The sequence below is a fragment of the Chanos chanos genome, chromosome 7, assembly GCF_902362185.1.
Source record: "Chanos chanos chromosome 7, fChaCha1.1, whole genome shotgun sequence".
Classification (NCBI taxonomy): domain Eukaryota; kingdom Metazoa; phylum Chordata; class Actinopteri; order Gonorynchiformes; family Chanidae; genus Chanos; species Chanos chanos.
The window spans coordinates 12,367,407-12,394,463 of NC_044501.1; the positions used below are offsets into that span (position 1 = coordinate 12,367,407).

Below are 27,057 nucleotides of genomic sequence, written 5' to 3' on the forward strand. Positions count from 1 at the left end.
GTCCTCCGGAAAAAAATACAGACAAACGTATTTTCTTGCGGAAAATGGCGCGTGCCTGTAACTTAACATAAGATATCTCAGACAGGACCTATTGGCCATCATATGCTGGGGAGATCAATTGTGCAATTACACAAAAATGTGGTACCACCAGCTTTTGCGCCCATATTATTTAACGACTACGTAAAACAATCTGGGCTTATGAAAAAATAATTATTTGCTTGGACAATGATGTTTCAGTTCAAAATCTCTGAATGAGTAGCGGGCATTTCACTAGCTACCGACATACTTATTAACAGTGCAATTTACCCCCTCAAGGAAAAGCATTCTTGTTTAAATTGTGGATCAAAACATACTTTGACAGCTGGGGCAAACAAAATACATAACAGAGCTGGACCAGCTGAACCACAATAATGGACAGAATAGGTTACACTGATCAAAAGAGAAAACTGACAATAGACAGTAAGCTGCTAGATAGTCAAACGCCTTCAATGCAGCGACTTATGCTGAGCTGTCGATGCCAGAACCCTCTCACAACATTGTTGTGGTGGCTAACTGGATGGTATGTAGTTAGGCTGACTAGACACTTTTGTTCCAGTGGGTTTCGATATCAACAGTAACTAATTCGAACTGTCGATAACGGCTGGTAGCTGGGGTTTTTTTTTTTTTCGTTTCATAAACACCAGACAGGGCGAATTATTCCAAATAGGTAACTAGTTGTCTAGTCAACGTACCGTTAACCATCAAGAGGTGAGGCATTACACGATATCGACACAAACACACCAACCTGACAGTGTTAAGCGTTCTGCTAAAACATGTCTCTGGAGCAGCAAAATGAGCCAAGGCGATTTTGTTACGCAGCTTTTAACGGCTAGGTTGTTACAGTAATGTTAGCTGGCAAAACACAACTCATCATTAGCTAGCTAGTTAGCCCCGTTTTACTAACCGACAGCATCGCTCCATCAATACACCAGGTTGACTGAGAGGGAAACAAAAGAGAATATACATTTAAAGCAAAATGCTGAAAGACCTACCTAAAACAGATTTAATTTGGTAGTAGTATTACCGCTTTAGAGCGCCGTTTTGCTAGATTTTGTCAGCCGGTATCCTGTGCAGCAATACACTGTTTTGCAGTATTTTTTTTCTTCATCTGCACAGACGGAAGCCTCTTGACGTCACTACGTACAGCAATCGTATTTGCATATACATCTAACCAAGCGTATCGGAGATGTTGACAGGGGCAGTTTTTAAATTATTACCTCGTCGTTGTGGGAATACATAACACGGATGAAATATTTGGATTTTTTTTTTTTTTTTCATCAAAAAAGTTCTCTTCTCTAGTCCAGAAAACTATTTTTTGTATGTAGTCGTAGTAGTTAAACCACCGCTATAACGATGGTGGCTTTGTGAATTCCCAAATAAACGATTTTCAAAATGTCAGACCAGAAAGAAAAAAATGCAGAATTTCTGATTTGTCTGAGTGTGTTAACACAACTCTCGATCAGAAGGCGCGACGCAATTCGGAACGTCTGTCTTACAGCTATGTTCGCACGATAAGCCCGTTAATGTGTTGCATCGACAATTTTGCGATTTCAAAATGTGTGTGTGTGTGTATATATATATATATATATATATATATATATATATATATATAAAGCAGTAGTGTGAAATGACGTAAAGTAAAATTGCGTCGATATTTTAGGCACAATGAAACAATTGTCAAAAATGGGCAATATTTCAGGAGTTCTGAACTTCCCCCTCAACATAACAGAAACGGGCTGTGTGTATAATCCTTTGGGGCCCAAGCACACAAAAGCGTAACAACAAAACAAGTTTACTAGTATGCATGAGGTATGTGTTGCGGTGTTGCAGGAAAAACCAAATGTGAAATCATTTCAACCTACTACAAAGTGTAATTTCAGGCCACATAGAGAGCATGAATATTTTATTTACAATAATAAATAAAAAACCTCGGGCAATGTGTAAAAGTTAACATTATTTCCTCCATCTAATTAAGTTAAACACATCACATTGTAAGTTTTTACAACTACTACTTATAACAAACGGTAATAATAATAAAACCAGCAAAGGGGTATTTTCTGTGAGGAAAAAAAGAGACGGGTCTCCAGAAATATAGTAGGCTTTTCCTCAGCATTTATTTTCTGTTCCTGTTGCAAGATTTCTGGGAGGTATTTCAAGTACGTGGTTTAGTGACTGACCCGGTTAAGTTAACTCATTAAGTAGAAAACCTCCTAAGAGAAGAGCCATTAGCTTCATTCTACAGGGCTCTTCTATTCCGATGTTTACTACTTACTCTGAGTTAACTTAACCGGGTTAGTCACTAAACCACGTACTTGAAATACCTCCCTGGACAGGTAGGCTACCGGTATATTGTTGCTCAGTAATCTTAAATTCAGGAAATACAGTCTAGACATGTGTCGTATTTATTCCCTGACCATTTTAGTGTCGCTTTGTCAAACCTCGTGTTTAAAAATGAAATTCCATCGCGGTTTCTGCGTTATTGCCGAGACCAGCAGATTGTCCCTAATGACTCACAACGGCTCTCATTCATTCTTCCTTCTGCCCTGTCAAGTTTCTCTTTCCGAGCCATTGTTAAACATCTGACTGAGCGTTCTCTAGATCAGTGGTTCTCAACTGCAGTCCTGAGGGCCCCCTGTCCTACACGTCTTTGTTTTAACTCTTCATTATCACAGTTAAAGGAGCTAATCTAGGGCTTGATGATTAATTGATCGGTGGAATCAGGTGTGTCAGTCCAGAGCTCAGGATTGACACAACTGTGATAATGAAGAGTTAAAACAAAGAGGTGCAGGACAGGGGGCCCTCAGGACTGCAGTTGAGGACCACTGTTACTTGATGTCGTCGAGTCTGTGCGATGTTTGATTTCAGGACAAAAAAACAAACAAACAAACAAACAAACAAAAAAAAAAAAACGACAATTTCACAACGTCACATACTTTCGTCAATTAGCTAACGTTATTCAGGTGGGGTTTAATACCGTCACTCTAACCACCCTTTGCGCACTCTTGTTTAGAGATCCGGTCTGACGACCGGATTTAAATAGTTGTCAGTGTGTGCTGCTACTTGTTAATAATCTTAACCATTATCAAATGGATATTCAGATATTTCAATATTTTAATCCCAACACTGATCTGGCCCTTTCTTTGGCTTTGGTCGAGACGTCTTTTGGGAAGCTATTTGTGTGTTTGGTTGGACATGTATTACAGGACTTGTGAAAGTATGATTATATTTACACGCATGACATTCATTGGAAACATTCTTATATGTCAAATTTAAACTTCAGAGATGTTCAGCCTTTAGAAAAGTATGAGTGAACCACTCCCTGTCTCTCATAGTGGATTTTTCCTTGATGGAATACTTTGCATGCTCAGATCTTGGGTTATGCCTTACGTACCCTTGTGTTTGGTCAGTTAGTATTTCAACTGACTCACACTGCAAACAAATCGACCTTCATATTTTTCTAGTACAATTGTCACTTATTTATTATTTGGGGAAAATCTTTTAATAAATAACATATGACTACAAATAAATAAATAAATAAATAAATAAAAATAAGCCACACTAAACACTTTACGATGTTATGACACTCAATTACTATTCTGAGAGTTAAAAAAATAAAATAAAAAATTTTTAAAAACCCTCTAGGTAAGAAAATGTAACCTTCATTCCATTTTAGCAGAGTTTCAATGGAAAATCCCCACAAAAAGGGGAAAATAGAAAAAATGGCACACCTGCATTAGAAATGTGGATGAGCTGGTTTATACATGTCACATGACCAGGTAACAGCAGGAAAAAAAAAAAAAAAGAGAGAGAGAGAAGAGTTGTACAGGTTTAGTTCTCGCCACTCTACAAGTGTCTGGGGTCAGTTGCTGACATATTTGAAATACTCATCCAGAAACACACAGCTGCTTTGCATGCTGTTTCCAGAACTAACAGAGGAAGCACGAAAAGGGGAAAGGGACTAAAAGGAGCTTTACCTGTTAATGCAAATAAGATACTGTTAACAGCGCTATTCGGCTTTTACGGAGGGGGAAAGACCGTCACTTCTCACCGTTTCACCAAGGCAGTTCGGGGGAAACACGAGATGGGGCTCGCTTTGCCCAGATATTTCCACAAGAGTACTCACGTGGTTCTGATGGGACTCGACTCAGCCGGAAAGTCAACCTTACTGTTCAGGCTACAGCAAGGTGTTGTCATGGAGACCTCACCCACCGTTGGCTTCAACGTGGCCACCGTGGAACTGGATAAGAAGACGTCGCTGACGGTGTGGGATGTTGGCGGGCAGGGGATTATGAGGGCCAACTGGAGATATTACTTGGAAGGATGCAAGGCACTGGTGTTTGTCGTCGACAGCAGCGACCAGACCCGCATGGGGGAGGCAAAAAAAGCCCTGAAAAAGGTCTTAAGCGATGAAAACATGCGGGGCGTCCCTCTTATGGTGCTGGCTAACAAGAAGGACCTGCCAAACTCCATGACGATCCGACAGGTGTCTGATCAGTTGGACCTGCCCAGTTACAAGGACAGAGAATGGGAGATTCAGGCATGCAGTGCCCTCCAAGGCCTCGGACTCCAACAAGCCTTTCTCTCTGTGGCCAAACTAATCAAGAAAAGCTGAAAAACTGGGCTTAGAAATGATGATTACAGCAAAATATTTATTACTTAAGGCTATTACCTTAGAACAGAGATGACTCATCTGGATTTAAAGTCATTTAGTATATTGAATCACAAAGTCAACTGTAGAAAGCAAGTGCACTGACTTGAAAAGGGTGAGACGTTTTTTTCCCCCCATTTGTTAAACGATTGAAATACTCTAACTGTAAATGGCAAAATGGTATACATAAGAGAAGAATATTAACGATGCTTGCGTTAAATAGAGTTCACAATAAATCATAAAAGTTAAACATGAGAACACTTTCCTGAAATGATTTAGTAAACACTGACGAGACTCCTACAGTCCAGTGGGTTTATCTCTTATTTGAACAGTACAACAGACCTGAGAGCTAGTAATTTCTAAACATTAATGAACACCGTTAAAAGAAAAAAAAGAATATTCAAACAAAAATGTTTTTCAGATTTTATTTCAACCTTTTCAGCAGCAAGTCTTCAGTTTCATGGTGTAATAGGCAGTTGTGTACTTTAAGGAAAGAATGTAAACCGAACTACACGATAGTGCTGATAAAAACTCAACATGTTTGTCTACACATTCCTTTGCCTCCAGGAATGCTCTCAGTCTTTATGTCACATAGTATCAACTCTCTGGTGGCAAGAGTTGTTAGGTGTAGATGTACATTTATCTCTTATGTGATTTACGAGAACATAGGTTTTTATGTTCAGTTAAAAGAAAAACTCAATAAAAAAAAAAAAAAAAGTGAAATAAACCAGCACAGCTACGGTTCACTGACTGTTGCTCCACCCTCTTAATACTTATAAGGCAAGCTGAAGAGACTCCTGGCAAATCTATTTCACTTTCTTTTGATGCTGGTGTGATCTTTTCAAGCTGAGCCAAGACTGCCACAATAGAAGTCCTGGAACAAGTACCCATATCCCATTAAAGAAGACCAAATAAACCCAAAGGTAGAGCCAGTTGCTTGTATTAAGATTAGGACTCCCTATCAACCAGTCTGGGCAGAAGGTCATCCAGCCTCCATACAGCTCACACACACACAGTGTGATTTGAATGAAATGCCTGAGGAGAGAAGACAGGGTGAGGGGGTGGATAGAGCTTATGTAAGCACAGTTCAGGCTCAAAGGCCAAACCAATGATTTCATCTGGTTAAAGTACAAAGACAGGACTGATGTGTCCCTGTAAGAGATGTAAATGGGACAATTCTGTTCAACACAGAAGAACTGAAAACAGGCAGCCCGCAACAGAGCTATAAAATGTATTATTGTGTGTTTGTTTGGAGCGCTTTTCGTGACACTTTTTTGCGATAATTTTTTACTCTTCTCATATGTCTTAAGTTATCATGCACAATTCTGTTCAAGAACCTTCTGTTCTCACTGAAACCAGTAAAACAGAAACAGATTGCCAAAGGCCATGTTGAGTACCATAAAATCCAAATGTTTACAGTGTAGATTTTTTGCAAACAATTGGTGGTAAAAAACACACACTTCTCTTACAGCAAAAACTACCTAGAGGGGAAACATGGGCCAACAACAAGCTGCACTGAAAACAAGCAGCGTCGATAGAAAATTGTCCTTAATGACTAAGGATCAAAGTGTTAATATGGAAGTACTGTATATAGCAACTGTCTAAAACCTGACTCAAGACAAAGAAACACTGAGGCGCACAACAAAATAAATACGCGGGAGCACCCAGTTACGCTGTACCTGTAATGTTTGTCCTTAATAATGGCATAGACCAACAGCAGGGCTAGGAACCCATCCAAGACCACGGTGAGCAGCTCAAGGGACACTATAGTTGGATCAGAGTGCAACCAACGAGCATCCGCTTTTCCATATTCTTTCCCTGTTCAAAGTTTTCAAACGGATTAGCGACAGAGACCGTCATTTTCGAACTCTGCGCCAGTCGGTGAAGCTCTAGCAGCAAAACATTTGGAAGGGAAAAGATGGAGTTTCAACAATACCAACACCGACCACTAGATGTCCATCTATTACAGCACGCCACCAAAAATTGGAAAGCGTTTATCGTTTTGTCACCGGTCTTAACTATTCATTCGACTTATTCGTATGTGAAGGATTTTTTGTAAAAAAAAAAATAATTACATGACACTGTATGTAATATCAGGAAAGTTACAAAAACTCACAGAGCTCTGCAAGTAAGTTGTCTGATGTTGCCACGGTTCCAACAAGTGACATATACACAAATGGGCCTTCCTAAAAAAAAAAAAAAAAAGAAAAAGAAAAGAAAAGAAAAACCAAGGCGAAAATTAACTGCGAAAGTTAAGACATGGAGTATGCATGACTGATATGTCCTGCACTTACCAAGGTGATATGGACAATAGCGTCGTAGAACAACCACACGAGAACCCACCTATCAGTCCTCGAGCATTTTTTGCCCCATATTTGTGCAAAAACGTAGCCTGCAGCAAACTGGGCGGCGCAAGCGAGAAGAGACAAAATAGTAACTTGCGTGAAAAGTTCAGGCTCTTCCAAGTTTGCAGACTCGGCCATTGTAAATCTAGAACTGTAAAGTTCCAATAAAGTTCCTCTGATTGATCAACTGTTGAACTTGAGCTGTTAGCCCCGCCTCTCACTATATTACGTATACGCTCATTTATTGGTTACTGCACACATCTCTCCACATCTAGCCCAACCCTCTTCGTCACGTAAGGAGGGCACAAAAGGTAGTTTTTTTTTTGGCGCCAATTCTTTAAAGTTTATATTATTGCTTAAATTCCTTCAAGTAGCAGGAACTGACATTCTGAGTTCGTAAACACAACTTTTCGAAAAAAGGTAGGACTGGGCTACAATATGAGAGATACATACATGTGCAGTCTGTGTCACAGCAAATGATCTTTTTCTTATATAAAAAAACCCAAAACAAAACCTGAGAGCAACAACGAAGAGAATATGAAATGTATGACGTCATTTAACCTGCCATACGAAAAAAAAAGTAACCTTTCAACGGGAGACATCAAACCTAGCAGCAAACTGTTTTGACAACTGTATGTTGTCCGAATGTCGTTTGCTCAATTTAACTTGGGGTTAAGGAGAGGTCAGGACCCTGGACAGCGCCGGAGTACCCCACTAATAATTTGCCGTTATGCGTGGATGCGTCAAAATCGAGAGAATGTCTGAAATAGTGAACTTGACAAGCTGTCCTCTGAAAACACGAATAATCTATTAGCACATGCTAACACCAACTGTACAGATCTAAAATCATCAGGGCAACAAGAATCTCGACAGTGTAGCCCCCATTTAAAATCAAGCACACACACACACACACACACACACAGGTGAGAAAGAGAGTTTTAGTGAGAGAGAGACCGAGAGAGAGTTACAATGTCAATCAGAAGAGAGCGATAAGAGGCCGATGGCTAACAGCAATTTTATTTTGGTTAGGATCATTGATACATAGAGCAGGTCCTGAGGGGGAGGGGGTCGTGACGGATGAGAGAGAGAGAGAGATGGTGCATTACCATGGAGAGTTCTGGTGGACAGGGGTAGGGGATGTGATTTTTGGGTTGGAACTCTAGGTGACTGATGAGTAGGAAAGGGATGAGAGTGTGAGGGGGAAGCAAGAAATGGACGAGTGGTCAAATACAAGTCAGCCAGTAGAATTAAGAGAAGGACAATACTCCACAGCACAGAGAAAAAGCCCCACTGTAAAGTACTGTGTGAAGCCCCCGATACTCCAGCGATTATGGAGAGAGAGAGAGAGAGAAAGAGAGACACCCCATCCAGAGACGCCATTTCAGTAAGCACCTCTGCTGCTAAGCACTACGATTAATTAAGAAAAGTTCCTTTTTGTAGCTTTTTTTTTTTTAAATGAAAAACAAAAGGCACAATGAATTTCAACTCATTCTTATCTTTAATATGCACAAGAGTTGAAAAAAAAAAAACAAAAAAAAAAAAAAAACAGTGAGCCACCTTAAAGAGAAATCGTTTCTAAAATTTATAAAAAGATATAAACAATCAGAGGCCAAAATGCGATCTGTCGCTTTTTCATATTTTATTTTAATGTTTTTTTTTTCTTCTTCAGCAAGTAAAAATCTTGCAACAAGCATAAGCTTGTATCCTTTTCTGATACAAGACAAAAAAATTCTTAAATCTTTAAAGTGGCTCATTCTAGGTGTCTAGATAGTTCATGAATACACACCTGCTAGGGTTGTTTTTGTTGTTGTTGTTGTTCATCAATTAGAAATGGCTATTCCAAAAAACACCTGGACTGCCTGCATCACAATTCCCCATTTTCAGTAGTTAGCAGCCAGGGCCTTACTACATTAGTCCAAATGTATTTTCTTTTTTTTTCTTTTTTTCCTTTCTTTCTTTTTGTTTGTTTTCCAAATCCCTTTACAAGTATATGCACAGGGAAACAAAATGTCCAGTCACAATAGTAAGAAAGCCCATTTCCAATAATGGAATCATCTGTCATCACAATAGGCATGTTTAAAAAAAAAAAAAAAAAAGAAAAAAACAAAACAAAACAACCCTCCCTGTTAATTGTAAATCAGTAATACAATGTTATTGTTCTGCAGTGTCCCAACAAATGTCTAGTAGGGTGTGGCGACTCTTAATTTTCCTTGTGGTTTTTTTTTTTTTGTTTTTGTTTTTGTTTTTTTTTTTTACATAGCCTACCTTACATGAGAAAGTTGGAAAGATACTTTAGTTTGTACAGTTAGGTTGTAGCAAATGAATTTCTCAAATTAACAACAAAACAACAACAAAAATAAAAACAGAATCGCACTGTTATGGATTTCCCCGCCTCCTCCATTGCTTACATTTTCTAAATTATTAAGTGAATGTCGCTTTCCACGTGCGTCCGGCAAGAAAGACAAAAAGAAGGGTGGGGGGGTTGGGGCATGTCACAAGTGTGCATATAAGACTGAAAAGGAAATAGCAAACGTGGAAGCTCTACTGACAAAAATAATCACAATCCAATCGAATCTGTAGTTTTCTCTCGTTTTTTTTTTTTTTTTTTTGACCATCTATTCTAAACGCTGTTAACTTAAGTTTTGCGAAAATATATTCCTGCCAAGAAGAGATGAGAAGAAGCCAGGTGAGAGTTCTGAAAGGCGTGTGCCGGGGGTGTCCAAGGGAGGGGGGGGTCGCGTCGCTGTCCTCGAGTTAAGATTGGTTATTATTACAGATGAGAAATGTGGATGTATCCAGAAAGAGAGAGACAGAGACAGAGACAGAGACAGAGAGAGAGGTGTGTAAGCTTCACTGCTCTCTTCTCTGAAAGAGAGTTGAAAGGTTCCAGGCAAGACATCGTCACAGCAGCAGGTCCTCCAGGTAACAGCAATCATGCCCGGAGAAGAACAAAAAAAGACAAAAAAAAACAAAAAGAGAGGAGGAGAGAGAGAGAGAGAGAGAGAGAGAGAGAGAGAGAGTGCCTGCTCCAGCACACTTGTTGAGTAGCTTCTAACCCTCAGTGACACTTATGTTACTCAAAATTTCCTTCAATGTGTCCCACATTTCCATGGCAACTGAGAGGGAGAGGGAGAGAGTGAGCGCAAACGCTTTAAAAGTTCTCCTTCGCCGCAAAACCTTTAGGGTTGAATGCTTGAATGACAACTTATCTGTTCATGTCTTTTTTTTTTGTTATTATTTTCATTTTTTTTGTACATAATATCCATTGATTCATGATGACTTCATGAATAAAAAAAAAAAAAAAATCAAAGACAAAGAATTTTGTGGCGGTGGTTTTTTTTTTTTTTTTATCAGTTCCGTAAGCCCACCACTGTCTGAAATAGCCCCTCCTCCAGCCCCGGCCCCCCCCTCCAGAAATTGCAAGGGGGTTGGGGGGAGGGGTCCTGAGGGGGAATGGAAAGAGGGCCCATGTGGCTTAACACAGCTGAGATTTGGAGATTTGGATGTCTTCCGTTTGGGGTGTCTGGTGCACTGACTCAGATCACTTAGCGAAACAGGGTTGACTTCTGGAGAAAGGAGAGATTGCCGAGGGGGGAGAGGGGAAAAAAAAAAAAAGAGGGGGGGAAAAAAAAAAATCGGGGATTTTTTTTTTTCTGTCTTACTCCTTTTTCAGTTTGCTGATATGACGGCTGGTAAAACAAGTTCTCTTTTCATAATGTTCATGCACACATATGACTTGAGTCTGTGTGTGTGTGTGTGTGTGTGTGTGTGTTGGTGAACGAGAGAAGAAAGAGAGAGCGACATTTTTTTTTTTTTTGGCAACTGCAGAATGACAGACGAGGCGTTTGTTTTCCTTTTTTTTTTTTTTTTTTCTTTTTTATCCCCTCTCTTCTTCCTCTTCTTCTGGAACATTTAGAGGCATCGTGCGGATGCTTTGAGATAGTCAGATCCTTCAGTGCTTGAATTTTTTTTTTTCCCGAGTGTGTTTGTTGTTAGTGAATTGTCGGTGATGATCAGAAGGAGGTGGGTGGGGTGGGGTGGGGTGTTTGAGGTGAAGAGCAGCTCGGGGGGTGGGGGGGTGGTAGTGGTGGTGATGGGACCCACCTAGTCTCTCTCTTCAGAACTTGAACTCCTTGGTTTGTAAGTTGGACGCCGGGTCAAAATTGAAGGTGCCGCCCTGAGTGGCCTCAGGGATCAGGCTGGGGTCTTCGTCAATCTGGTGAAGACACAGGAGAGATGACTGAGTGAAGAGCTCCGAGAAGGTAGAGCTAGACATTCATACGGAAACAACGGAACTAGCGCACGGCTCTGTGAGAAAGACAGCTCCGAGAACTGGACAATAAAGCAAATCGGATCGCCTTCATTGAGGCAGAGCCAGACCAAGCTTAGGATCTTTATATGTTCAGATATAGGCTCCAGCCACTCTGAAACGATTTAATAATCATATGCACTGGTTTAGGTGAAGCTAATAATATTTGTAGTCAGTGTAGGAGAACATAAGCCTAAGGATGGGCCTAACTTTTTCCACTACAGAAAACTGCATTTGTATTGGCAATAGATGACCAAGTAAATATAAAGTTTTCAACTTGATTTATCAAGTCACGTTACAGTAACCTCTTCACGGCACTGAAGTAAAGATCAGATATCCAAATATGTGAAAAACGTATCATTTCCAGGGCTAAGCTAACTCATCACATTATATTATCCGTTTTATTAACACCTGTATTTTTTGTACAAGTCAGTTGTTAGAAACTGTTCACTTATGCCTACCAAGCTCAAAAGTAAAGTTAATTTAATCCAGCCTCTCTTTCAAGTCATTTGGTTAGTTGAAAAATCTGGAATATCCAGAATATTTGCAAATTAACTTTGAGTGCTTTACTTGTACACATGAGCAGATCTTGTGTGTGGAGTTCAAGCTCTATAAACATCGCTTTAACTGGAAACAGACATGATTCATTAGCGCAACGGCTCAGCCATTGAGAAAACACTCACGTCATCTCCTGAAAAGTATTGATCGATGATTTCAAACGCTAATTTGTAGATGTCCTCGTTTTCGTGCTGCTGGAGGTTCTCGATTTTTTCCAGTCCTGAGAGAAAACACACACACACACACACACACAAAAATAGGGTTCAGTTAAAACACTCCAAACAGTTACAGCGGTTTACAGAACACAACAAAAAGGAACACAATAACAATATCCAACTATACTTAAAGATCTTACCAAAAGCACACCTCATAATAATCAGGTCACAACGCAAGAGAGAGAGGTATTTAAATAGAAGAAAACTCAAAGAATAACAACTCAAAGAGTTCTGGAGCCTTGCGGTGACACAGGGATCAGTCAGTTGCTTACATTCAGACAGCCCTAGCTCATAAGCCATCTCCACAGGACGCCTGGCTGGCTTTTAATGTTGAAAATAATGGGGAGCCAGTTATATTTGAAATGGGTACGTCGTTGCTATGACAAGGGGATTAATGAGGTGCATTACATAAAAGCAGACTAAAAATGTAAGACCCAACTTCAACTAGTGAATTCAGACATTCACAGGGTTTTACACAAAGAACATCAAAGAGTCGACATCATCCGGTCAGGTTAGAGGGACCTAAAGAGGACTACCAGGGCTGCAGACACAGCTCCAGAGTGGCCTCAGGGTGTAATACCAGTGCTTGAGTTAGATGGGATGTGTGTGTGTGTGTGTGTGTGTGTGTGTGTCGGATTCAGTACCTCCGCACTCTTCAATGATTTCTGCGATGGTGCTGGCCTCCTCCCCGGCCATGATGAGGATGTTCTTCAGCCCGTCCAGAACCACCTGGACCACCTGAGAATCCTTCACTGACAGTAGGTTACAGAAGGGTGGGATTACGTTCTGCTGTACCAGGTACTCCACCTGCCGAACGAGAACGCGAACAAAACGCCCGGGTCACACGCGGTCACCGTTTTTTTTTTTTGCTTTCTTTCTTTTTTTAAAACCCGCGATGGCTTCTGGAAGTCAAAAAATGCGCGTGACTGAGGTTTGGGGTCGGACGTTTTTTTCAGAGCGGCTCACCTGATCCTTTCTCCCAGATATTGTTAAGTTGCTGATGGCCCAGGCAGCTTCTTTCTGTGTACCAAAATCCCCCTGTTCACACACACACACAGACACACAGAGAATCAGGACACGGCATCACAAACAGGCCTCCTCTATATACTCTTATCATTCAACACAGCCTAGATGCTAATGCGCGTGTTTAAGGAACTGAAAGAGAAAAATAACTTAAAAAGGTTTTGAAATGAATTGAAATTGAAGTTAGATTTATAAAAAAAAAAAAAAAAAAACCACTACTGGACATAAAACAACATTTTGAAGAAGTCATTCCCATTAGAGACACAAAGTATCTGTTCCTTTGCGTTTGGAGAAGCGTAATGAAGAAATGTTTATTAGAAATCCTAACAATAATACACTGAGAGCACATCGCTCCTGGATTTGAGGACTCATCGACACTAAACCATCGTCATTGGCTAATATCAGTCAATGGTTTATGTTTCCATAGAAGCGGAGGCAGACTGCGGTATGGGCTCTTTACCTTGGCCAGCTGGTGGATGATCATGGGAATGAGGCCAGCGTCAATCACTGCCTGCACCTGCTGCTGGTTCCCAGCTGTGATATTGGACAAGAACCACACCGCCTCCTACAGCAACAAACACACACATAGGGATTTCTAATGGAGCGCAATCACATTCACAGCACCCCAGTGAATGTACTGCTTTTACAGATGCACAGTCAAGATTTTCAAGTCCCGAATGCCGACAAAGAATCTAATGCTGTTACACCACCACAGAAAACAACTGGAATGGCGTTTTTTCACGTGTCTTAAGACATAGGTTAAAACCTCATTAGCTTCTGCTGTTGTCGTTCTTTTTGATCGGGCTTCATTATCTCATGTAGCAATGGCATTTTAAACACAGCTATCATCACCTGACATTTCAAAACTAGTGTGTGTGTGTGTGTTTTTTTGTTGTTGTTGTGACAATCAAATTAGTGAAATAAAAACGGGTTTGTTTTCTCTCCAGCGGTGAAACCCCTTCCACATCCCCTCAAACAAACTGGTCTTTAGAAAATGGAACAAACTTGGATCCAAACTGTCGTACAGGTGTGAAAGCCCCCCCCCCCCTTTCAGTTGTGGGACGTGCAGTGCTCACCTTGTTGATCTTCTCTTTGGGGTGTGTGAGCAGGTTGGGAAAATGGGAGAGAACGTCACAGTTGAGCACCACTTGAGTCTGCTCATCTGTCCCTGTCACAATGTTCCCCACCGCCCTCAGTGCAGCAGTCTGCATACACACACACGCGCACACACACACACACACAGTTTAGAGTGCAACCCCCTCCAAAGGTGACAAAACCACCAAGCTCAAAAGGATCTGTTGAGGACTAGAAAATGTGCGGGGGGGGGGAAGTGACATCACACGAAAAGGAAGGGGCGTGTCCTGTATGAGGCGTGCCGTCGGCAAAAGATAAAGGTGTGTTGAAATCAGGTGTGACAGAGAGGGAGGGGAAAAAACAAAAACAGAGGCTTGTTGTGCATTTGTTCACCTGAACTTTGACCTCTTGATGGCTGAGCAGGGGGACCAGGAAAGGGACTACACCTGAGTCAATGACCATCTGAATCTGTTCGTTGCCTCCGTCTGTCAGGTAGGACAGGGCCCAGACTGTGTCTACCAGGATCTGAATTCAAACACATCAGCACTCAGTACTCACACGCTGCCACGTCACACACGGGAGTTTTACAAAAGCTCAAAGCACGAATGACCGCACAAAGGAGAGTCTGATACTATTATGAATAAGATAAGCCAGAAGGTTTCACTTACATTTATGTCAGTGTGGTATATGAGTACACAAAGGGCAGGCAGGATCTGAGAGAGAGAGAGAGAGAGAGACAAAGAGATTCCGTTACAGTTGTGATTAAACGTATGCATTTCATTGTGCAGTCGTGTTTATCAGCCTTATTAACACGGTGCTGTACAGAGGCTGATCTAGAGCCTACAAGACATCACAACATCCAAAGTGAACAGTGAGAGTATAAAACCTGCAAAAGTGACAGCACAACTGTGACGGATGAAGCACAGACGGGGTGCGCACACACACACACACACACACAAAAACACACACCCGCACGCCGCTATACCCTAGAGAGAAGCACTATGCTGACTGTGAAACTGACATGGTCGATTTGTCAAAAATGAAAAAACAAACAAAAAACAAAACCTAAGTAAAAGTTACTGTTTGTGTATTGTTAGGGAGAAAATATATTCAAGCATGCAAGAGACTGCCTGATCATTCAACAGAAGGTTGTTCCATATGAGTCGGGTCTCAAAGCAAGACCATTTGATCGCATCGACAGATGAGTGGGGGGGGGAATAAAAAAAAAAAAAAACGCTAAGTCTAGAAAGTATTGACATTTGAATTATGCAGCTGAATATTTTCACAATGACGCGTCGGTCATAATTCAGAGAAATTTAATTACAGTCTGGGCCGACGGCAAGAAAGTACGGGAAAAATATGAGAAATAAATAAATAAACCCAAAGGGGGTCTAGCCAAGTCAGACAGGAGCAGTAGTCAGCAAAGCTGCAGGTGATTCATGATTTTGCTATGGGAGGAGAATGTCCCATTACCATGAACACCAGGAGCAAGCAGTGGCTGTGTGTGTGAGAGAGTGTGTGAGTGCGCGTGTGAGTGTATACTTAACACATATTCTAGGAAAAAAGGGGGAGGTGAATTAAAAAGTGTCTGGGTATGCGTGCCAGAATGACCAGTGGAACCTCTGTGGAGTGTACATTCCTGAAGGACCAGATCATCCAATGGTAAGGGTAGAATATGACTCATGCAAAACACACTGACACACACAAACACACACACACACACGCTGCTCACCTCCTGCACAGTCTCCATGGGTGGGGGTGGGTCCTTGTTCCTGCACAGGTTGACGATAACCCAGGTGACGTTACGGAGGAAAGTGATGGGGATGGAGGGGTTAATGAAGGACAGGAGGGGCTTGACCACGCCCAGGGAGATGACGTAATCTCGGCACTGAGGGCCATCACCTGGATGAAACAAACGCACGCGGATGAAGCAAACGCAGCTGAGTACTAACACCCCCATCCACCCCAAAAAAAGAAAGCAAACGGTCAGATATTTTCAAGATGTGTGTGTTACAGAAAATGGCAAACTTTGATACATGGTTTTCATTTCAGTTTTATCAGGCCTTCGTGATCTACTTTCATGTTAACCCAGACGAGAGGCCTCATAACGTCGACATTACAACCTGCACAACATCCACAGATCTGCCAAAGCCTCCAGTAACGAGAGTGAAGAGAGATTTTTTTTTTTTTTTTAAAGGCAAATGCGTGAGAAACACAGACCGGGCCCCGCGTGACCTACCGATGATGTTGCCAAGCGCCCACACTGCCTGTTCACAAACGTTCTGATGAGGGGAGTGGAGAAGTCGCAAGAACAGGGGGACAGCATCTATGAAAAGAGAGAGAGAGAGAGAGAGAGAGAGAGAGAGAGAGAGAGAGAGAGGGGGGGGGGGGGGGGGGGCAGGAAACAAGGGCACAGAGAGAAAGAGGGACAGCATCATTAGATCATAAACAGTCTGTCAGTAAACCGCAGACATTATCCCAGAGTAGAAAAGGCAATGCCAACACAAACAGTGGGACTTACTGGATTTGACCACAGCCTGAGTCTGTGCTGAGGTGCCCGACGCTATATTGGTCAGAGCCCAGGCAGCTTCAAACTGCAACGAGGGACTGCACAAGAGACAAGAGACAGGAGAGGGCATTTCAAACCAGGGCTCCCGGAGGATCTTCAAAAAAAAAAACACGTGCACGCCATCGACGCTCGCACGCTGGTCTGAGCCTAATCCAAGATCGATACAGGCTGAGCGCTGGTTTACAAACAACCCTCCTTTACCCTCCTTTACCCCCAAAGACACAAATTTCTGTGTGAGGTCTTCTAGAACGTTCCGCCGTAGCTACAAACAGGCGGAGATCTGCTTTATCGGCCCTCGCGAGGCGTTAGACCGCGGACCGTCGACGCCTCATCCAGCGTAGGGGCTTTGAGAGGAGCAGTTCATTTCTCCTCAAACAAAAACCAAAACAAACAACAACAACAAAAAAAAGTCCTGGGGCCTATTCCAGAAAGTGGGTTTAGTGAAAACTCAGTTGGTTAACTCCAGAGAAAGTAGTAAACCTCCTAACAGAAGAGCCCTATGGCTTTGTTTTGCTAGGAGAATGAAGCCATAGAGCCATTCTATTAGGAGGTTTACTACTTACTCTGGAGTTAACCAACTGAGTTTTCACTAAACCCACTTTCTGGAATACACCCCCCCCCCCCTTAACACAGGCAGACGGAGACGGTTCCCTTCCTGCCGCTGAGGTTTATTTCCGTCCCCAAAATCTGAGCTTAGGATCAGTTTGCCAAAATCCCTTTTGTAAAATGCAACTGCTGCATGAAAACATGATTTCAGCCATTTCAGCTGTTCCCTAAAAGCAGTTAAGAGCATGGCGCGTTGGGTTTGGCCCAGAATCAAACACAAGTGATCAGCAGGTGAGCGCTGGTCATCCTGCGTGATAGGCTAGACCTGACGCAGACGTTGACTAAATGCATCGAGCGACGCGTCGGAGACTTAAAGGGAGATGCAGCACGAGACAGACGCTCCATTACATCTCATCTATTATCTATTATATGAATATTAAGCATTTATGAAATGCATTGGAGCTCCGGTCGGTGGGGTATAGAGGTACGTGAATGTGTTTTATTTCGGTATGCAGACAACAGGGTGGATAAATTCCTGCCTAATACCACAGGTCTTGTATGTAGGCTATATTAATCACCGTGCCCTCATGCAACACACACACACACACACACACACACATGCAGTCTCCCAACCCCCCACTCAGCCTGTCCCGTTTTACGTCACGGGGCCAGCCCCTGTGTCTGACCATGGGAGTCCCCCCCCTTCCCTCCCTCCCTCCCCGCCTCCCTCTGTGTGTGTGTGTGTGTGTGTGTGTGTATGTAGGCTGTAGGGCAGTGGAGGCAGCAGAGCAGAACTGCAGTCGGCTCCAGTGTTCACATTAAATAAAGCATGCTGGGGGGAGGTGGGGTTGTGGGGGGGGGGGGGGGGGGGTGAAAAGGAGAATGAGCTAGCACTTCAGGGGCTCTATCCATCTCTCTCTCTCTCCCCCTCCCTCCCTCCCTCCATCACGCTCCAATTTCCACAATCCCTGTCACTCTCCTCCTGCTGTCCTTCCCTCTTTCTCTCTCTCTCTTCCCCCCTCTCTTCCTTTTTTCAGCCAGCATCCATCCTTTCGTTCTTTCACTTTTCCTCCCTCCTTCTCTCTCTCTGCTCCACCTCTTTTCCTCCAGTCACACACTCTTCCTTCATTGCTCTCTCGTTCTCTCTCTCTCTCTCTCATGCCACACTCACTTGTCGTCCCTCTCCAGGCATTTCACTAGGATGGGAAGGATTCCAGATTTTATCAAGTCATCGATGGGAGGATTTCTGTCACTGGAGAGTAATTTTCTGCCAGAGAGGGAGAAAAAAAACAAAAAAAAAAAGAAAAGAAAAGAAAAGAAGAGAAATTAAATCAGCTGTTCGGTCTGTCAACAGTCTGCTTCTTTCTTTTCCATTCTAAAAGTTACTCATCTTACAAGTCCAAAAAACATAACACATTACACAACCCAAGTAGAATCAATGTCAAACGGTTAAACTGATATATATATATATAAAAGCAGAGGCGGTGAGATTTATAGACGATAAAGGGACACTGATAAACCGACGGAGAGACCTTACCTAGCCGCCTGCACAGCGCTGAGCTGGACTACTGCGTTGTCACTGGTGGCATTCTAGAAAAGGACACAGCGGGAAAGAGAGGAAAAAGCGGGTAAGCACGTGGTAAACGACGGGTAAATCCAGTCCCGGCCGTTTATCCGCATGTGGGGAGCGAGCCCGGAACAATCTCTCGCTGTTCGCTTCTCACACACGTCAACCAGGGCCAAGCATCTCAACATCACAGAGAAAGAACATGGATCTGTGCAAAAAAAGCCTTACCTGTAAGATGGCGTCTAGTGTTACGTTTTGCTGTTTGATTAAAAAAAGAAGAAGAAGAAGGAGAAGAAGAAGAAGAGGAAGAAGAAAAGAAAGATCGTGTTCAGGTTACATTTGCATTAGAATCAGACGAACAGTGTGCGTTTAGCCTGTTTCATAATCCTTTGTCAAAGTCATCTTAAACGGAGTTACGAACTATTATAGGAGTCGGTGGGGTTGGCTGATGTCTCGTTCTATACGGCGAAGGTGTGACTCACCCCTTTGAAATCAGAATCTACGTCTGAGTCCTCCAGACTCTCCTCCTGTGGAACGTTTCGCTTCTTCAGCAGGTGCTCATCTCTTTTATTCTGCAGACGAAAGATAAAAAAAGAAAGAGAGTCAAAACAAACCGTCAGACCTGTTTGTGACTCTCCCGACGCTCACTTCATTGAGAGGGGGATGAAAGACTTCAGAGGAAACGCTGAAGAAAACCTCTCCCTGGAGATCACTTTGCCATAAGGACAATTTGCCATGATGAGTACAGAAACGCGTGAATTAAACGGCCTCAGTGCTGACTGGGTGTGACATGCACGCGCACCGGTAGGCTTGGTCTCTCCACTAAAATGTGGTGGGGGGGAAAAAAAAAAAAAAAAAAAAGAAAACCGTATGAGCTGTCGGTTAAGTCTCTATGACAGACTTAATCCCTCAACCTAAATCACAGCCGTATTGCCTCTGTGAAAAGCCGTTTGTTTAAATGTGTTATGGTTTGTAGAGGATGTAACACACATTCAGTTGAGAGAGAGAAGATTTCCTCTCTCATTCCAAGCCCTTAAGAATGCATCCACTGCAGGGTACTGACGCCGACGACGCACACACACACACACACACACACACACACACACACACACACAGTGTTCTGTGTGCTCTGCTCAGAGGAATGTGTGTGTCTAGCTCTCTTCGTAGTCTGTCTCTGGTGCAAAATTTTCTCCGGGCTTCCCCGCTGCCTAATATGGAGAGAAGTGCTGTGTCACCACCACCCACAGGAACAAGCAACCGCTGCACCTAACACCAGCACACCGTGTGTCGCACATTTTGGCTCCCTGTTCCGTCTGAACCGCCACTGACTTCAGCAGCGGACGACTGCAGGACAGCTTGTTTCCCAAAGCCGTGAGGGAGACAGTTGTTCTCTCTCTCTCTCAGAGATGTAAAGAGAGTGAAAGCTATGAGTCGTTCTTTTAGCCCTGACAGACAGAACACACGCACACACGCTGACGGCGTTTAAAAAATAAAGAAAAGGGGACAAAAATAAATAAGAGACAATGACACACTGACTGTTAAGCAAACACACACATGCATGCGCGCAGACACACACACACACGCGCTAGGAGTGAAGCGTCTCAGAGAGGCCATATGATTCAGCACAGGCGTGTGTTTTTGTAGGACAGAGGGGGAAGTCCTCCTCTCGCACAACTCCTGGGGTGCAGCCAGGAACTCCTCAGAGAAAGGGGGGCGGGGGGGTAGAGTGTGACCAGAGAAACTGTACATCAACAACCTTGAGGCAGAATATTAAAAAAAAAAAAAAAAAAAAAAGAGGGGGGGTGAGGCAGTTGAGGCACACTCTGCAATACATTCATTAGCACCAGTCCAGTCGCACTGTTCACTAAACCAGTTGGCTTGGGGCATGACACACACACACACACACACACACACCCACACCCACATCCACATCCACACCCACACCTAGCAGAGCTGAACACAAGCTCCTGTTGCAAAACACATGGCTCGTTTCTTTACCGTTTCTTTACAAGCAACACGCTCGGAGGGGTTGCTTTAGCATAAGGCTAAGGGCCAGATGTAAAACAGCAGGAATTCTGCCGTCTCGATAACTTTTACATACTGGTAAACGATTCCCCAGATTACTTAGATCAACCAGAGGCTACTAGCCGCTCGCCCCCGGCCCCGAATTGCCGCTCGCCGCTAACCGTTCCCGTTAAGTGATTTTGTAGGTGACAAGCTTCACGCTCGTAAACTCTGGGCCCGAGCTGCATCCCGCGGTAGCTTACTTTCCCTTGAGCTTTGGCATCACGCGTTCCCAAATAAGAGGCACATGACAGGGCTGGGAGGAATGGCATTCGTGAGGCAGGCCAGCCTGGACAAAAACACAACCCCCCACCCCCCCAGCCGCCCCCGAGGAACGGCAGGGAGGTGGGAGGAGGTCAAAAGTCAGACTCGGGGACCGAGCTAGAGATTCTGCACGTCTAATTTCAGCCCGAAGGACGGCGAACGCCAGATGGCCCTCCCGGTTTGGGATGAAAAACAAGATTGAAAATAATGATGGAATTTCAATATGGAACGCAGAAATGCAAAAGTTTAATATAACTAAAAACTGGAATTGGCAGCACTCCAAATACCCTCCTGACAACCTTTAATCCCTACAGGGGCAGAAGAAAATGACTTCTGAGGGATGGAAAGTCTACAATTCATCTTACATGCTGACACGGGGCGGGGGGGGGAGCAAACAAATAAACAAACTAACAACAACAACAAAAAAAACCCCTCAATGCAGGTGATCTGAAAAAATGAACAGAGCAGATGAACACGTGATTAAAACTTGTCGGTGACGGAGCTACACTGTGTCTGCTTCGCAGTCTAAAATGCCCTCAGCTTTCAAGCGGAAGAACGGATACACAGTTGAAATCCATTCCTACTGACCGGTGGGGAAGGGAGGGAGGGAGGGAGAGAGAGAGAGAGAGAGTCGCACTCAAGACTTAGGACCATCCTGACTGAGGAACACATTCAGATATTCGAAAGGAAGTGACCACGGTGCCGACAGCCAAACCTTCCCTGTATGTCAGTGAAAACCCAACATTCTTTTGGCTCTGACTGTTTCCTCTACGACCTTCACGTCCTCTCCTTCACAATTTATTCTCCTGGCTCTGGCGAGAAGCCTCCAGAGGCCAGATTCAAAGCTTCCTCCGTGGTGTCTCTCTCTCTCTCTCGTTTCTCCCAGCTGCTGTCCACCCACACGAAAAACCCTCGATGCTACTGCGGCTCGGCTGCATTACAAATCCTCCAATCTCGTAACCGTCTAATCAGAGCTGCGCGACCGGCCGCGGTGGTTAGCCTAGACGGCCAACCTGCTTAATGAAATGGTCCAATCACGTAACGGGAACCTGTCGGAGGGTGAGCGGATGCGACACACCGGTTGCGAGTTCTGTGCGTCAGTGTTCCCAAGTCAGGCGTTATGAAAGGCCAATACCGACCTCTTTCTGATCCATCTAACACCCCCCCCCCCCTTTGCTTACTGGTCTGGGTTGTTATAGTGAACTGCAATTTGTTAACGAACAAGTTTCAAAGGTGAGTTTAAAAAGGTGCAAAGTGTTGAGTGAAATACAGCCTTACACGCTGTGTCATATATGACTAGGATGAGAGAGAGGTAAGCTTGACAGCCCTTTGGCCTGTGAATAGACTTTTATACTGAACTCTTGGGTATAAACAAAGAATAAAGCTCAGCTATTCACTTACCTTTCTCAGTTCTACCGTCACTTCGTTGCGATGTCTTCGCATAGTCTGAAAGAGAACATACAAGAAAGAGGTCAGTAAATCAGCATCAGACCCAAAGGAGACTAAGATTCCTGGACCATTCTCTAACCATCAAGGTAAAAGCTCCCAATTACATGGCGGGTGAAGAAAGAAAGAAAGAAAGACACACACACACGCACAAATGGCAGGGCCAAGTCTGGCCACTTCAGAGAACAAAGAGGCAACCCTGCCTGGTAACCATGGCGACCAGAGATCCCAGCTGTCACTCACTCACTCCAAATAAGTATGCGCTGTGCTTTACTCCATTTTAGTCCATTAAACGCTTACAGAGAATGAATTCACCCAGGCCTCTGTCGACCCCTAGGACAAAACAGCGTCCGAGTTATGACTAGCCGGCTATTTAACTTCTGATCTCCAGGCCCACAGACTCTCATGGCCGACTCACAAGAAGCCGGCGAGCTACGCGCGTAATGGGTGGTTTTCCGACGGGTCTCCATATCTGCGGACTAAATCAGACCTGAGAGCCTGCTCAAAAAAAAAAAAAAAAAAGCCAAAAGCAACAGGGCCTGCAGGGCTAAAGCGCTCTCAAAATACAGGAGGCATGACGGAGAGAGATTCCACACGCTGGAGCCGGACGATGGGAGGATCGGGTTAGACCTTGTGACTGGGCATCCCGCTTATAGTTACAGCCGACCCTCAGAGACACTGTTGTGCAATAACAGGTCAGCGAAACTGAGCAGCCGGGCAGCGCGAGGTGGCTAATCCACCGTGCTGCTTCCACTCTGCCAAACGAGGGGTTTCCGGGGGAAACGACAAAAAACAACCAAATCAACGGGGGCCGCAACGCGACCAGAACGAATGAGGGTTCGATTTTCGGGCTGTTTTTACAGGTGCAGCTCAAAACGAACTATCCAATTAACAAGCATTAAGAAGAACGACAGTTACAAATGTTGCAAGTGTGTGTGTGTGTGTGTGTAGGAGTCACAACACCCTGAATGAAATAAAGGCACACATCGGCTTGGATCTGATGGCAGTCACAGCAGGGTGACTGCAGTGGAAAACAGCATGGGGGTCATAGGCCAATCACACAAAATAAAGCCATATGATCACAGGATCTCCACTATCATGACAGTGCCTGAGACAGCGTGAGAACAAACCATATCTAGTATTAGTCCCCATGTTCACTGTGCAATCTGCAGAGGTGATTAACCCATCAGTAGAAACATGAGACAGAGTTGTGTATACCGACTTAGTTAGATTTGTTGGCTCATGCTGGACTTGTGCATAACTTATGAATGTTAATTTCTCTCTCTCTAGTGATCCTGACCTTCTCTCAGACAGTGGGAGGAAGAGAAAAAGGGGCAGTAAGAAAGACTGCCACTAGGTCTTGGTTGAGCGTCTTCAGTTACAGCTTATGCATGCTTTGTTTTTCCTCCGCATATTCAAATTTCAGAATTCACACGCGTATTCTTTCTAACTCGAGAGTGTTCGCTTAACTCCGTTAACTGCAACTACGCAGCAACAGAACGCCATTGCTGCTAAATCCCACTTGTATGGAATAAAGCAATTTCACAGTTACAGAGTGTCTACCCCCCCCCCTTTCTGTTACATTAAAATGAGGTTCTTTAAAGCTGGCTGAGTGTGTGTGTGTGTGTGTGAGTTGGTCCAGGGATCTCTCCCAGCACAGCTCTAGCAGGGAAACCTGAATCTGCGCACCCCCCCCCCCCCCCCCCAAACATTCCTGGAATAGCTATAGCGTTGCTCTCTGGCTTCATCTACCGCCATGAGAGTGCGCAAGCATGTGCAAGTCACACTGCCTGTCTCTGTCAAAACAACCACCTGCGGTCCTGGTTCCACATACCCTAGGCCTGGATCACTTCACTTCACTTCTCATCTCTATGTGGGGGAAATAGAGAAGATGTATAGTGCAAGAGATAGGGCACAATCCCAACAACAATATCAGGCTGCAGTCTATGATGTAATCGGGGGTATTCCTCATGAAACTGTCTGCCGTATTGGTTTGTTGTTTTTTTTTAAACCAGTTACACAGAGATTCAACCTGCTTCGTGTTACGGTTCATACTATGGTATACTAACTAAACAAAGTGTTCTTAAGATCGATGTAGAAATGGGAGGAAAAAAGCCCAAATAGAGGACTGTATTCTTTGGAAAAGGAAAATAAAAGAGGAACAGAATCGCACAGTCGTATTCTCTCTCACTGTAAATGAAATACAGTCAGCTATGACAATAGAAAAGTTACTGCAACTCAGCTAAATAACCTGCCCAGCAATTGCTTACATTCACACCTTAAGACTGAGAGAAAATGTAAGAATGAGAGCAGAATCAGCGTATCATCAGTTGAGTTGGAATGCATGGCTCTATTCCAGTGTTTGTTGCCATGAAAAGGTGAGTTCAAACTGTGGTCAGCTTGCAGTCATTGTAAGCAACGTTCACTGAGGAAAAATCAACTGACTGAGAATATTTCAAGGAGCCACTGCTTGTTCTTAGTCATCAGAATTGTTCTGTAACGACTTAGCATAGATTACATAGATACAGCAAACTGATAAACAGCTAGGTCATGTGGCTCTCTGAACATCCACATTCTCCTGGTTGATTCTCTATTCGCTAGCCATCTCACCTTATCTTTGCTGTTATGGAAAACAAAACTGGCTAAAGCTTATTATCAAGGACGTGTAAATTTAAACATGGAATATTCCAGGCCGTTCACTTGATTTCGAGAGGACAAAATGTAGCGGATATCTGAAACTAAGCTTAGCAACAGGCCTACATCCATGTATTTATCCTCATGTGATCGTGCTGGTGTTTCTGCAGAAATTCAAGCCATACATAAGTTTACTAACTCGCTTCATCAGTACAATGGTTACAGTCGTTCGTCGTTTGAAAAAGACAAGTCATCCATAATGGAAACGAAAGCATGTTTGATGAGGAAGGTTAACCCAGGTGCCATGATGTTTTCCAACCTGGATGACTCGTAATACCTGGGGGTAAGCTATCCACCGAGCAAACTCCACTGGTAATGAATCAAAGGAACGGCCCGCTGTAGCCTAACGTTTAACAATCCCGTTTAATTACTACTGCCAAAGCAACTTCTTTTTTTTTTTTAGCAAACTGCCATCTGTTAAGACGTGTTGTACATATTTGTTTTATCTTGGGAGAGGGGCTCTGTTGCTTAGGAAAAACATCAAACTTCACGTAAAGGGTGAGCTGCATAGCTAGGTTCCAACGTTTAATCTTGATTTCAGGTCAGTATTCAGACATGGTAGCTTCCTAGCAAGGCTAGCATGTTGTCTAAAATTGAAATGTAGGTTGCTAGCTAGCCAAAAAGCTAACAAGATAATTCGGCATCAACACGGCTCGGACGACCACTGAGAAAAAGGGACCAAGGAACAAACGGTCGTCTCAGAATTGAGGCGAACCTGCGTAATACCCAATTCGATCTAACGGCAAGATAAAAGTACTCCTCGCTAGCCGTTAGACTGTTAAACGTTTGGGGAGTAAGGGGCAAATGCAGAGGCCTTTTCGTAGGCCGCGCCCGCTCCGCATGATGGTGGCAGCTGGTGGTAGTGGAGGAGGGTGTTCCGGAATCAAGCTTTATCTAAGCTAGCTACCCAAGTCGCTAGCATCAAATACTGAAATTACAATAAAGAAAGAGTAAAATGGATTGTAATCTAATCCAATCACACCAGAAACACAACGAGAACCGAACATATCGTTCCTTCAACCTACCTCGACATCTCGCCCCTTGTTTTTAAAGCTCTTAATGCGATGGTTTTCCAAGCCGGCGTTTTCGGCCATGGCTGTGTTCTGTGTGTAGTCCGTCGTACGGAGCTCCAGCGAGGGGAAGTAGAGTGTAGGACCGAGCGGTGAGCGACCAGACGTGACAGAACGTGGTGGGGCAGGAACGACGAGGAGGTGGGGCCAAGATGAAGCGCTCAATCAATCAGGGGAACGACCCAAAACCTTGTTAGCTAGAAATAATTAAGTTCTCGACACTTTCCAAAGCGTCATCTCCAGTGGCTGATATAGTGTTCCCACTAAAATTCAACAGATGTAACTGATTACCTGCTGTTAAGTAAAGTCATATTATTTTTTTCTGTTCTTTAAACTATTCCTGGAGTTAGCTGAAGAGCTAAGTTTGAGCGCCAGGGGTAGATTTGCGTCAGTCTACGTAAGGCGTGCGTATGTTCAACCAGCTGACCCATCTGAATGGAGAGGAGTTCAAACGATACGAGTACATGGGAGTTCACTGCGCCAAAACTCGGTTGGATAAACATGCAACAAAATGTAACATAACTCCGTCATTGTGATGTTTTGGACATAGTATATGTAGGAAACTACCTCGTTAACCGCTTACCATTCACTGCATTTTTCCAGTGGTAAATGTCACTTCGTATGGG

At 43.6% G+C, this 27,057-nt stretch overlaps 3 protein-coding genes across 3 annotated transcripts; 1 reads left to right on the top strand and 2 right to left on the bottom strand.

The window, feature by feature from the left end:
* The first annotated feature begins 3,967 nt into the window (after window positions 1-3,967).
* arl11 (ADP-ribosylation factor-like 11) lies at window positions 3,968-4,859 on the top strand. The gene has a single exon (XM_030780780.1). It carries the CDS (start codon window positions 4,121-4,123, stop codon window positions 4,649-4,651), a length of 531 nt encoding a protein of 176 aa, XP_030636640.1. The 5' UTR covers window positions 3,968-4,120; the 3' UTR covers window positions 4,652-4,859.
* A 239-nt stretch (window positions 4,860-5,098) lies between these two features.
* On the bottom strand, window positions 5,099-7,219 carry ebpl (EBP like). Its single transcript, XM_030779963.1, has 4 exons — window positions 6,982-7,219; window positions 6,804-6,873; window positions 6,367-6,505; window positions 5,099-5,722 (listed from the first exon to the last, which is right to left on the bottom strand). Exons 1-4 carry the CDS (start codon window positions 7,168-7,170, stop codon window positions 5,494-5,496), a joined length of 627 nt encoding a protein of 208 aa, XP_030635823.1. The 5' UTR covers window positions 7,171-7,219; the 3' UTR covers window positions 5,099-5,493.
* Window positions 7,220-8,572: 1,353 nt separating this feature from the next.
* Window positions 8,573-26,518, bottom strand: kpna3 (karyopherin alpha 3 (importin alpha 4)). Its single transcript, XM_030779553.1, has 17 exons — window positions 26,387-26,518; window positions 22,623-22,667; window positions 19,376-19,465; window positions 19,122-19,151; window positions 18,864-18,916; window positions 18,498-18,593; window positions 16,733-16,818; window positions 16,451-16,537; window positions 15,944-16,113; window positions 14,880-14,924; window positions 14,605-14,736; window positions 14,214-14,342; window positions 13,598-13,702; window positions 13,081-13,152; window positions 12,759-12,921; window positions 12,025-12,119; window positions 8,573-11,248 (listed from the first exon to the last, which is right to left on the bottom strand). The coding sequence occupies exons 1-17, from the start codon at window positions 26,453-26,455 to the stop codon at window positions 11,150-11,152; spliced, it is 1,566 nt and encodes a 521-aa protein (XP_030635413.1). The 5' UTR covers window positions 26,456-26,518; the 3' UTR covers window positions 8,573-11,149.
* Between the last annotated feature and the right edge of the window lie 539 nt (window positions 26,519-27,057).

Excerpts from the sequence above, each read along its gene's own strand:
- arl11 (XM_030780780.1), top strand. The coding sequence starts at position 4,121 with ATGGGGCTCGCTTTGCCCAGATATTTCCACAAGAGTACTCACGTGGTT.
- ebpl (XM_030779963.1), bottom strand. The coding sequence starts at position 7,170 with ATGGCCGAGTCTGCAAACTTGGAAGAGCCTGAACTTTTCACGCAAGTT. Across the intron at positions 6,874-6,981 it reads CTATTGTCCATATCACCTTG|GAAGGCCCATTTGTGTATAT; the intron begins GTAAGTGCAGGA and ends TTTTTTTTTTAG. Across the intron at positions 6,506-6,803 it reads CAACTTACTTGCAGAGCTCT|GGAAAGAATATGGAAAAGCG; the intron begins GTGAGTTTTTGT and ends AACTTTGAACAG.
- kpna3 (XM_030779553.1), bottom strand. The coding sequence starts at position 26,455 with ATGGCCGAAAACGCCGGCTTGGAAAACCATCGCATTAAGAGCTTTAAA. Across the intron at positions 18,917-19,121 it reads CACTAGACGCCATCTTACAG|AATGCCACCAGTGACAACGC; the intron begins GTAAGGCTTTTT and ends GTCCTTTTCTAG. Across the intron at positions 14,343-14,604 it reads ATCAAGAGGTCAAAGTTCAG|ACTGCTGCACTGAGGGCGGT; the intron begins GTGAACAAATGC and ends GTGTGTATGCAG.